This window comes from Perognathus longimembris, chromosome 4 (genome assembly GCF_023159225.1).
Source record: "Perognathus longimembris pacificus isolate PPM17 chromosome 4, ASM2315922v1, whole genome shotgun sequence".
In the NCBI taxonomy this organism is placed as follows: domain Eukaryota; kingdom Metazoa; phylum Chordata; class Mammalia; order Rodentia; family Heteromyidae; genus Perognathus; species Perognathus longimembris.
The window spans coordinates 28,704,083-28,716,541 of record NC_063164.1 but is presented as its reverse complement, the minus strand read 5'-3'; the positions used below and the strand labels follow the sequence as shown (position 1 = coordinate 28,716,541).

Here is a 12,459-nt window from a genome sequence, read left to right as displayed (position 1 = left end):
TTGATCCTCAGTACCCCCAACCCCTCAAAGAAATCCCATTGTGACTTGTCTGGAGCTTTAAAGACCTCACTCCCCCTTCTCCAATTTATCTTTGTGTCTTTTCTTTGTAGGAAAAAAAATTTGAACACTTGCCATCTATATAAGTATATCACCATTTAAACCATGATTTTGATCAAAATCAGAATTCTGATTTCAGGATTTTCTCTTCTCTGTTGACTTTTACATTTCTATTCTGTACAATCTGCAGAACAGATATCACATCCTGCTGCAAAGATAATGAGATGTCCTGGAATTAAAAAATAAAAAAGTCCTTTCCTTCCTGGGAAGGTCCTACACACATAATACTAAGGGGGGGTGGGTTAGGTTCTCTTGTGTGGGTGGGCCAAACCATACACCAAGACCACTGTGGGATAAAGACTTTGAACAACATGTTATTTAGTGAAAATTCCCTATTAATTATTCAGAGAAATCCACAGTATCCATATAGTTATTTCAGTAGTCTTGAGTCAATAGAAGAACAGCAGTAAACATGGCCATAAAACAGAAAATTCATGATCTATTTGAGGGAAGTGACTAAAGGAAACAAGGAGTAAAAATATCTTCAATGAAAACAACCTTCACCAGCCAAACATAGGCAAATAAACAATACAACATAAGGAATGACCACAAATTCCATAGTAAGTATTTATTGAGTGTTCATATATGCCAGATAGTGTTCTGTCTATACATTAAGGATATAAAGATAAGCAAAAAAAGACAAAACTACTTGCTCTCAATGAAGTTTATACTCCTCTGGTGGAGATAGACAATTAACATATATATACATATATACATATACATACATATATGTGTGTATATTTTATGGATAAATACATAGATATGCATATATGTAGGTATGTATTTTATGTTAGTTAGAAGGGCAAGAAAAGAGATAACACAAGGCCCAAGAAAGAGGCTCCTGAAGGAGCGGTGGGGTAGAAAGCTACTATTTCATTTAGAGCAGATAAAAAAGGCCTGTCCTCACAGGGATCATTTGAGCCATCGTGATAAAACTGAAGAGGAGGGTGGCAAATGGCTGAGAAGAGAGGGTCGCAGACAGAGCAGGCAAATATAGGACTGCAGAGAGGAACTGAATTTGCTGGTGTTTATGGTCAGCTAGGAAGGGAATGTGGCTGTTGCCAAGAGAGCAGAGGTGGGAGTGGGAGGAGGTATTAGGTACCTGTGGGGCACAGCTAGGTGGAGCAGGGCCTGGACCAAGACCACCTTAATCAAGTCCTTTCATTTTATTGAACATGATGAGAGGTTACAACAGGGTGAGGAACTAGAAGGGATCAGCCCTGACCTTCAGAAAAAAAAAAAAAAAGGTTGTAGTTTTTTTTTAAATTTATTTTTTAATTTAATTTTATTGTCAAGCTGATATACAGAGGGATTACAGTTACACACTTAAGGTAGTGAGTACATTTCTTGTCAAACTTGTTACTACCTTATTTTCTCCTCCCTCAACGTCCCCACAAACCCCTTCCCTCAGTTGTACTGTTAATTCCCCACATATTCTTTTGTGGGTATCACTGTTGCATTGGTTCACCCTTTTTCCTTTGTCTTACCATTTTGATGTTCCCCTTCCCTTCCCTAATTCAGATATATGTATATACAATACTCAGGATACCAAAATCAAATACAGTGACAACAGGGGATAAACCATAGGAAAGAAAAAAGAAGTAATTTCACATAGTACATTAAAAAATAACAAAAACAATGAAAAACCTCTTGTTTCCATATGTTGGTGTTCATTTCACTTAGCATCATCTTATATGATCATATGTATATAACTATTGAGCTATTGAGATCCTTTGCTAGGACTATCCTGGACATACACTAATTTATAAATGAGAGAAACCATGTAATCTATGTTTCTTCAGGTCTGACTCACTTCACTTAATATGATTTTTTTTCCAAGTCTTTCCATTTCCTTACAAATGGGGCAATGTCATTCTTTCTGATGGAAGCATAGAATTCCATTGTGTATATATACCACATTTTCTTGATCCATTCATCTACTGAGGGGCATCTGGTTGTTAACTGTTCTGTGGAGACAAAACTGCAGAAAGGAAGGTAGAAGTGGGGAGAGTAATTAGGAATCATTTGCAGTGATTGGGCTAACATAGGATGTAGGTTGGCCGGGCATGGTGGCTGAGGATATGGTAACAAGTTCTGGACATGCTTTGAAGGCATTGCCAGCAGGTACATGGATGGGCTGGGTGAGAGTACGAATGAAAGTTGAGAGAAGCAGATGTTTCCAGAGTGCTAGACCTGCATAAAGAGAATGAATGGCTTAAGCCCATTTCTGCTTATTGTGAACTGAAGATAAGACTAATAAAATACAAATAAGTGACCAACAGAGAAATGGATAAATTGACACTCTTCCAACTCTTAGAAAACTGAAAGTATATTAAAAAAACTATTAGAAGTTTTATAGTCACTGTTGTTAGCAGTAAACCAAGTAGATATTGTTCTTTAAGCTTTTTAGCAAATGATAGTTTGGAGCCATCATGATTAATAAAACATAGCCTCATGATGTTTTAAACAATCTGAGTTCAAGCAATATAGTTAAGTAAGACTAAGATTGCATTTAAAAGATAATTAAAATATCTTAATATCTTAAGTAATTTATTTCTGTCACTGAGCTACATAGCCAGCCCCCAGATCTAATTTTGACATGCGTTTTGTAAGTATATACCAGAGTGTGTGTTGTGTAGTAAAAGATGGAAAAAAATGAAATAATTTATAAATGAAGATAAACATAAATACAAGCATTCTCAATTGACAGTCAAAATCATTGTAGTAAATATGGAAGATGTTAAGAACTCTTGCAGAAAGATAACAGAAATAAAACTTTAAGATTAGGAGTGGGAGCCGGGCACCGGTGGCTCATATCTGTAATCCTAGCTACTCAGCAGTCTGAGATCTGAGGATTGCCATTCAAAGCCAGCCCAAGCAGAAAAGTCCCTGAGACTCTTATTTCCAATTGATCACCAGGAAAAAACCCCAATAAACCTGAAGTGGCCCTGTGGATCCAAGTGGTAGAGGTCTAGCATTGAGCAGAAAAGCTCAGGGGCAGAATCCAGGCCCTGAGTTCAAGCCCCATGACTGACGAAAATAAATAAATGAGTAAGTAAAAGCTTAGAAGTGGGCCTTTAATGGGTTCAAGGTGAAAGGAGGATAAAAAAGGCTGGTGTAGATATTAACTCAAGTTGCTTATGTGACGTGTTTTCCATTCACCAAGAGTTCTTTGTGTGGGATCTGATTCCATCGCTAGATCAGCCCTATGAACGAAAGTTAAGAGGATGCTTTCTCTTTTCAAAGGAGTGGATTGAGACTTGGACTGAGAGACTCTCCAGAGCTTACTCAGATAGGAAGTGACAGGGCCAGGATTCATGTCAGGGCTCCTGGCTTCCCAGATAGTTCTCCCTTAAGACACTCAATAAATATGCTTGATAAATGAAGTGCTTACTCTTGGCTGAGCATCGTATAGGGCGGTGTGGCGGCATACAAAAGAAAGAGAAAGTCACTTTCTATTCCCCTACAACCTTCCTTCTGAGACTACATCCATGCCTGGAAAACTACTCAATTACCTATAAGAAATGATGCATTGGATTGGTAGAAGTGAAATAGTAAGTTTTAAGTTTTGTTCATAAGGACTGTAGGAGGAACAAGAGTTAGCATGTGTGATAGAACTCCTCTGGTGATAAGAGCTTCCCAACTTAAATTTACTTTAAAAGAGTTTCACTGGCTCCACTAGGTATCTGTGTCTCTCCATCACTCCAAACTGTTCTCTCTCTCTCTCTCTCTCCCTCCCTCCCTCCTTCTCTCCTTCCCTCCCTCTCTCCCTCTCTAGCACCAACAAAGTAGAGCACTCCCAAGCCTAAGGTTTTTACTGTTGTTGTTGTTTGTTTTTGGCCAGTCCTGGGCCTTGGACTCAGGGCCTGAGCACTGTCCCTGGCTTCTCTTTGCTCAAGGCTAGCACTCTGCCACTTGAGCCACAGCGCCACTTCTGGCCATATTCTATATATGTGGTGCTGGGAAATTGAACCCAGGGCTTCATGTATATGAGGCAAGCACTCTTGCCACTAGGCCATATTCCCAGTCCCCAAGCCTAGGTTTTTGAACCAATCACCTCCGGTAGCAAGGCGCTGTGTTCTGATTGGCCAGTTCTATTTGACATGCTCACTCTTAAAATTGCATTAGCCCCACCAGAAAGAAATGGACTAAGAGAAGAGTTGGTTCCTGGAGGAAAACTCCTTATTAGAAAAGAGATTGACTGTCAGGAGGGCAAAATAACAAGAGCCATTTCAACATGAATAAGGTAATTCTATACCTAAATTTAAGGAATGATTTGAGTTTGTTTTTAATGGTATGCAGTCCTATACCAGGAGGGAGTCGGTACAGGAGACTTGTAAAATGCGTAACTATAGGCATAACCTACAGAACACTGTAGGGCTTATTATGTACTTTAACTTTTCCTTTCCTTTAAAATTTAAAGGCATTATTTGTTCATGACCAGAGCTGAAACTCATCCTTTCCTTATTATGCCTTTTGTGACTACCATCCTTTTGAAGGCAGGAGTCTTCCTATCTCTGGAACACCCAAAGATACCTTTTCAAGTCCCTTCTGACTACTGCTCTTGTGATGACTTTCTCCTTTAAAGGTTGCCTTAAGCACTTGCCTAGCATCTATAGGGTAAGACTGTGCATTTGATCCCAGCATAGCTAAATAAATAAGTACATGGTAACCTACTAGAAACTGACTGGATAAGAGACACTCAGTACTCCCACTCTTTGGGGGTTTCCCCAGGTTTGGCCTGCTCTTTTCACATTAGCATTTTTTCCTTTCCATGGAGGTCTGGAACATTCCCTTTAGGAAAGCCTGTCCATGCTTATCAGGTTTCTTCACCCCATATTCTTATCCATCACATCCACTGGTGCTTTTGACCCCTGGTGTCACTTTATGTTTTCTTTCTCCTTTTTTTTTTTTTGACTGATCACATGTTAGAAAGTCTTCTCTAGAAGACAGAACATCTTATTTTCTATTCCTCCAATGGTCATTATCCCCCAGGCTCCCTTTCCTATAGTTCTGAAGCTGGGATGATGAGATTCCCAAGGAAGAGCATTCACAAAGTGCTCTAATGAAATTGATTAGGTAAATGGAAACATATTTTTTGCAACCACTCTAGCCTATATGAATAATAAGTTGTATAATGCAGTGATTTACCATTTGAAAAGTAATGAAGACCCTGTGCCATTTTAAATATTCTTTTCAGAAGAGACTTACTTCCAGCTGTAAAAAGTCAGGATACCTGATTTGAAATGTTTGAAGTATAAATACTGCTTCATAATTTTAAAGCAATACTTTCACTATCAGTGATTGAGTTAACATTTCATTTAATCTCTCTAGCTTCTCTACTGAAGGGTTTGAAGCACGCCAATATCGTCCTCTTGCATGACATAGTTCACACCAAAGAGACACTGACATTCGTTTTTGAATACATGGTGAGTTCTCCGGCATTTTCTTACACATGAGGGAAAAGCCTGGTGCTTATATAATGAATCTGTTAATATTTTATGGCATGATAAAACTTTCATTACAACGTGGCATCATGGAAATTTTCATTATTGTGATTAGTAGAAACATTGTTTTTGCAACCACCTTTTAGTCTTGCTTCTTTACTGTTTTGTGTTTTATTTTTTGCTGTCCTGTTCCCCACCAATAATAGACTAGAATTTTGAGTTTATTTCAACATGAAATGTTTGCACTTTAAAAAATATAGTGTTAATCAGAACTGAGCAGAGCCTAACATTTTTCATGGACAATAAACAAAAATGTATGGAAGGTTACTAAAGAATAATTCATTTTGTACCTTTGAAAAGAAAAAAAGATTCAAATGAGCAGGAAAAAAACCCATCAGGTATACTCTTGACTTGCCTCCAAGGACATTTTGAGAGTAAAAAAATTCCTCTGTCACATTCGGTGCCAGTCATTGAAATGAGCATCTCTTGTTTGTGCCAAGCTTCCTTCTACCAGCAACCTGCTAGGAGAATTCACTGCCTGACCTTGACAGCAGGGCTTAGAGAACTTGGTTATTTTCCTTTTCTATCTTAATGTGAATTAAATCTATAACTTTGTCATATTTCTTGACAGTCAGGTCTATGGTTTGCATTAGGACTCTATCCAAGCACCACTAACCCCACTCTGTGTTGCCTGTCTTTCTCGGCTGCTTTGTTTAGCACACGGATCTGGCACAGTACATGTCTCAGCATCCAGGAGGGCTTCATCCTCACAATGTCAGGGTAAGTACTTTAAGGACAGGCTCTCTTGTAGCCTGCTTTCCACTGAAGAATTTTCAAACAGACTGCCAACACAAGCCAAAGTCCTCTGACACTAGAGGATATACATACTGATACTCTAAATAATTTTTTTAAGTTCCTTGAGCTATGGGGCAATGTCTAGCTGTTTTCTAGGCAGCCTAAACCTGTCAATCATTGCCCATACACATATATATTTAGACATATAAAGCAATAAAAAAAGAATTATGTTAAAATGAAAGTCATGCTGGGTGCTGGTGGCTCATGTCTATAATCCTAGCTACTCAGGGAGCTAATATCTGAGGATCACAGTTCAAAGACAGGCCAGGCAGGAAAGTCTGTGAGACTCTTATCTTTGATTAACCATCAGAAAAACAGAAGTGGAGCTGTGGCTCAAAGTGGTAGTCCCTGAGCAAAAGAGCTCAGGAACAGTGCCCAAACCTTGGTTCAAGCCCAATGACCAATGACAAAAACAAATAAGTAAATACATAATTAAAATTAAAGGAAAACATGAAGCTAGACTCTTACAAAATAAATACCTTCTTTATGGCAGACTGTTGTCGTCCATGATAAAGTTTGCATAGTTTATTCTAGCTGCTCCTGTTATACATATGGGACTAAATTCCATTCTTCCAGTAATTAGAAATAATAAACGCTTAAATAGCTGTAATGATACATCTGTTATAAATTTTTGAAACCACTTATATTTCATGCTTTTCATTCCCTCTGGTTTTATTGGCATTAATTGGTTCCTAAAATAACCCTCTGAGATTCATATATGATGTAATTATTCATTTAACAAATATTTACTTATAAATTTATTTATTAATTCATCCAAGAAATATTTATTGAGTACTTAGTGCTATATTGAGTTCTGGGGTTTCAATAATGAAAAAGTTGTGTTCCTTCTTCTCAGTAAGTTAAAAGGCTACAAGATATATGAACTTGTTAGATAGTTAGCAGGAAAATGTAAAGTAAGATGGCTATGTTAAGTAGAAATATAACAGGAATACATAGTGAAGGGCCTAAATGCAGTCTTAGAGGCAAAAGTTTGCAAAGAAAAGTTTGAGGGCAAGAACTTATGGAGAGTAGAAAAAAATTAAATAGCTGTGCAGAAAATGGAAGATAGAACTAGCTAGGGAAAGCAGAAGGACTGTTAAGGACCCTGGTGAGAATGAAGATCATTATATTATCTGTGTGCATTTTTTTTTGTTTGCTTGTTTGTTTGTGCTAGTTCAGGGGCTTGAATTCAGGCCCTGGGCACTGTCCTTGACTTTTGTGATCAAGGCTAGTGATCTACTTGAACCACAGCTCCACTTCTGGCTTTTTTGATAATTTATTAGAGATGAGAGTCTCATGGAATTTCCTGTCAGGGCTGGCTTCAAACTGTGATCCTCAGATATCAGCCTCCTGAGAAGCTAGAATTACAGGTTGAACCACTGGCACCTGGATATGGGATTTTCTTTTCTTTTCTTATTAAGGCAGTGCTTAATAATTTGAATAGAGGGTGGAAGAAGATGGACATTTGGATTGATTCAGAGGTAGAGGTCATCAGACATAAGGAAAAAAAGATAGTTGAGTAAGAAAGGTGAAGACCTTGTCAAGAAGAATTAAAGTGATGATGCTGTCCCTACAGTAACCCGAGGTCGAAAGTGAAGACAATTTAATCTGAGTTAGAAAGTGAAGAGAGTGTGTAAGTGCAAAGAAACTAGAGATTTTTGAGTCAATAGAACAGATGCAGAAAGAATAACTGAGGAAGACCTAGCAGGCTTGAGTGACTCACACACACCAGTGCCAGCAAATGCAAAGAAGAATAAAAAAGATATAGAACACATAATTCTCGCACAAGGGACTTATTGTAAAACCAAGAGACAGGACATTTGTGAAAAATTCCAAATGATGGGGGCAAAAAAAACTATCACAGCCAGCCCAGGGAGAAAAGTCAATAGGATTACATTTCCAATATAATCAGCAAAATGCTGGCTAGAGGTATGGCTCAAGTGCTAGAGCAGCAGCCATAAGTACAAAAGCTGTATGAACTCACGGCCCATGTAGCTGCATGAATGTCAGTAAAGGCATGGTATCTTCCAAAAACTAAAATTAATTCAGTAACCCTTGAGTAGAATTAACAGTGTTAATGCTAGATCTCAGTGTCATGGCTCACACATGTGATCCTAGCACTCAGGATGAAACTGAGGCAAAAGGACAATGAGTTCCAGGTATCCTCGGCTACACGGTGAGTTTAAGGACAGATTAAGGTATGCAGTGAGACTCTGTCTCAAAGCAAACAAAAATGTATATATAGTACAGTGGCTCGTGCCTATATTATTAACTACTCAGGAGGCAAAGATTGAGAAGATCATTGTTCAAAGCCACTCAGTCAAGAAGTTAGCAAGTCCCCATCTCAACAAGAGGGAAATTGTTTTTTGTATTTTTGTACTTTTTGGATTGGAAAGAGGAAAATACTTTTTCAAAATAAAAAAAATTATACTCCCCTGACCCACCATATGACTTGTTTCTTCTACCTAGCTGCATACCCAAGTTCCAACTCTCCTGGTATGTTTCTATCCTGCTACTTATTCCCTGAATGCTGAGTTCCAGCCTTGATAGTGAGTCTGATGAGAACAGCAGTGACACCAATATGAGATGACGATAGAGGAAAAGGGATAGATATGTGATCAATAGGCCAGAATGGATGGGTAAAGGAAAAGTCAGCACAAATTTCTTTGGCTTTGAGTGGTAAGATGAATGGTTGTACATTCACTGAGATAGAGGAACAGGAAGAAAATGGATTTTGGATATTTATAGTCAATTTTGTTTTGGACATGCTGAGTGAGATGATTATGGGATGTTCAGGTGACCTTCAGATGATGTAGGACTCAAGATCAGACTAGAGATCTGAATTGGAGTTAAGATTTTGAGATACAGGTTTAGGCAAGTCACAGCAGATGATCACAAGAGCCCAATAGCTATACCCTTATCAACACATAAGATGATGCTAAGTGAAATGAACTCCATGTTATGGAAACGATTGTTATATCACTGTTGTAATTACTTCCAATGTGCTATGTGTAACCGCAGCTTCTATTATTGATGATCTTCTTGTATCCCCTTCCTGTAGTGTACCTGCACTATCTCTGTATCTTATCTGAGTATACTGGAAACCATGTATACTGGTATTAGAACTAGGAAACTGAAAGGGAATACCAAAATCAAGAGACACAGGGTAAAAAAGACAAATGACTACAAAAGCAATACTTGCAAAACTGTTTGGTGTAAATGAACTGAACAACTCATGGAGGGGAAAGGGAAAGGGGGAGGTGGAGGGGGGAATGAGGGAGGAGGTAACAAACAGTACAAGAAATGTATCCAATGCCTAATGTATGAAACTGTAACCTCTCTGTACATCAGTTTGACAATAAAAATTTAGAATGCACTTGTTCACTGTAGCCATGTATGGGAATAAGATGACTAGGAGAGAGTAGTGGAAGAATAAGAAAAGAAGGTCAAGGAAGGAGCCCTAAGGCAAGCAATATATTATATAGCAGTGATAGAAGTGGAGCCTATAAAAAGAAAATCAGAGGAGTAGGAGAAAAAAAATCAGAGGAATGTGGAAAAAAGGAAAGTTTCAAACACTGGGGCCTATAGAAGTTAGAGATATCGCTTCAATTTTGTAGCAAAAAGCATTGGTTACCATAGTTTTTAAAAATGTGAATGAAATGATTACTGCAAAAGCAGAAGCACTTTCTACAAGAAGGTGAACTTGGATTTCAGAGGACAAACATTTCCACAGGTTGGAAAGATCTAGCATGTGATCATGGGACTTAGTGGTTGAAGTGGACTCGAGAAGTGGGTTGTAGGAGTCGAGGAGGTTGGCTAGAGTTAGTCTCAAGGGCACTGGTGTCACGATGAACAGCTGTGGCCCAAGTCTTCAGAGAAAGATAGTGACAAGCAGGTGAGTAGATGACAACTAAAACAGGGGTGGAGGAAGATGTAACTGGATGGCATGAATATCTTAGGGACACCCAGAACTCAGGTTGGAGAGTGACAGAATTGGAGTGGTATTAGAGAAGGAAAGGCAGCACATTTCACTGTTCAGTGATAGAGGCTATGCGGAAACTTGAGGAAAACAGCATCCACTTAAGGATTCAGGGAGAAGCAGTGAACTCATGTGTCAATTGAGAGGAACTAGAAAGGAATATGTTAGAATTTAACTTTGGAGAGTTTTAAAGCATGATTGAGTAATGGAAAAGGAAGAGTGAAAAGATCTGAGAAAGAAAAGAGAAACTGGGTTTAAAAAGAAGAAACACAACTCAGGATGGAGATAAGTCTCGAGGAGACAAGCAATAGCTAAAGCTTACATACATTCTAAGAAATGACCAAGGAAGGCAGGAAACCTATTTCTGGTTCCTAATAGAATAAGTTGGAAAATCCCTGGTGGGTGGAAAGGTTTGGGTTTTTCTGTTCTGGGGTGTGTGTGTGTGTGTGTCTCTGTGTGTGTGTGTGTGTCTGTGTGTGTGTCTGTGTGTGTGTCTGTGTGTCTGTGTGTGTCTGTGTGTCTGTGTGTGTGTATGCACTATACCTGGGGCTTAAATCATGCCTGGCCATTGTCCCTGAACTTTTTGCTCAAAACTAGCACTCTATCACTTGTGCCACAGCTCCACTTCTGGCTTTTTGGTGGTTAATTGGAGATAAGAGTCTCATGGACTTTCCTGCTTAGGCTGGATTCAAACAATTCACAGATTTCAGCCTCCTGAGTAGCTAGAATTACAGTCAAGAGCCACTGGTGTCAAGCAATAGACTGTGTTTTTAAAAGACTCCTAGCCCAGATGGCATTATCTCAGTTGAATTGTTTTGTTCCTCCTGAACCTGATTGTGTTGGAAACTGCTATAACCCCTGGGGTCTGGGAAGCCTCTCTGGAAAGAGTCTGCCCACCATTAAGAGTAAATAAAGAATAAGCCCGCTGACTTAACTTGAATGGAAAAAATGTCCTGAGATTTGGTTGTGTTATGATGGGGGAGTTGATGAAGGAAGATCCCAGGTTGTGGGGGTCAAAGAGTGAGTGTGTGAGTGGTGAGTTTAGTCTTCATGGCCTGCAATTTTAAGAGTGTGGCTGTGAAATGTATACCTTAACACTGCAGTGCCTCAAGCTTACAAATACTGGAAGATGCAGAGCAGGAGAGGAACTGGGCAACAGGAAGGTGGGAGGAGGTGTTGCTAATTAGAATTGCTGACATTTGGGGCATGAAAGGCGATTCAAGCTGATCCACTAAGAAGCTGTCTCTGACTCAGCCAGCTCATTCCCTCTTTCTTGTCAGTTTAACCACATAGCCCAGGCTGATTCAACACCCCAAGTCCTGGTATTACAGACATGCACCATCACACCCCAAAATATTTTTAGTTCTCTTGAACCCTGATTTTTCTCATCTATAAATTGAGGACAAATTATCTTCCAAAGCTGTACTCTTCCCTGGTCACTGGCTTCGTAGCCCCTGTCTCTCACTTGCCTTTTTCTCCCTCTTTCCTTAGGGTCTTCTCATCGGAAAGCGTATTTTTAAGGATATACTAGGGTATCTTTTCTTTTGGCTGGAGTTTAAATGAGTTCTTTAGATTTTCTTTTCTATGAACATTTGTATTTATAGCAAACTGAGAGGTTTAAATGCTATATAACAGTTTTATGCTTTGGTTGTTTAATGTTTTAGTGAGTGGTTAAATGAGGTGTGTGTGTGTGTGTGTGTGTGTGTGTGTGTGTGTGTGTGTGTGTGTGTGTTGGAAACCTCAGAAGACAAAAATATTAGGAAGACTCATAGGGTCAGTGAGCATTCGCAGAAGTCCTAAGAAATTTCTGACATTTTGAATTTTTATTTATTTATTTATTTATTTATTTGAATTCCAAATCTCAGGCTTTCATTCAGCCTTCTTGCTCACAGCTAGAACAGTATCACTCGAGCCATGCCTCTAGTCTGGCATGTTGCTGCTTCATTGGAGATGGAGTCTCACAGACTTTTCTGCTTAGGCTGACTTCAAATCATGATCCCTGGATCTCAGTCTCCTGAGTAGCTAGGATTACAAGCATGAGCCACCAGCATCTGACGCAAT

At 39.0% G+C, this 12,459-nt stretch overlaps 1 protein-coding gene across 1 annotated transcript in view; it reads left to right on the top strand.

Moving 5' to 3' along the window:
- Nucleotides 1-12,459, top strand: part of Cdk15 (cyclin dependent kinase 15) — a 93,226-nt gene that overhangs the window by 12,652 nt on the left and 68,115 nt on the right. Inside the window, exons 5-6 of the mRNA XM_048344950.1 lie at nt 5,452-5,546; nt 6,282-6,344. Coding sequence (XP_048200907.1) covers nt 5,452-5,546; nt 6,282-6,344 — 158 coding nt within the window. The remainder of the gene's footprint in view (nt 1-5,451; nt 5,547-6,281; nt 6,345-12,459) is intronic.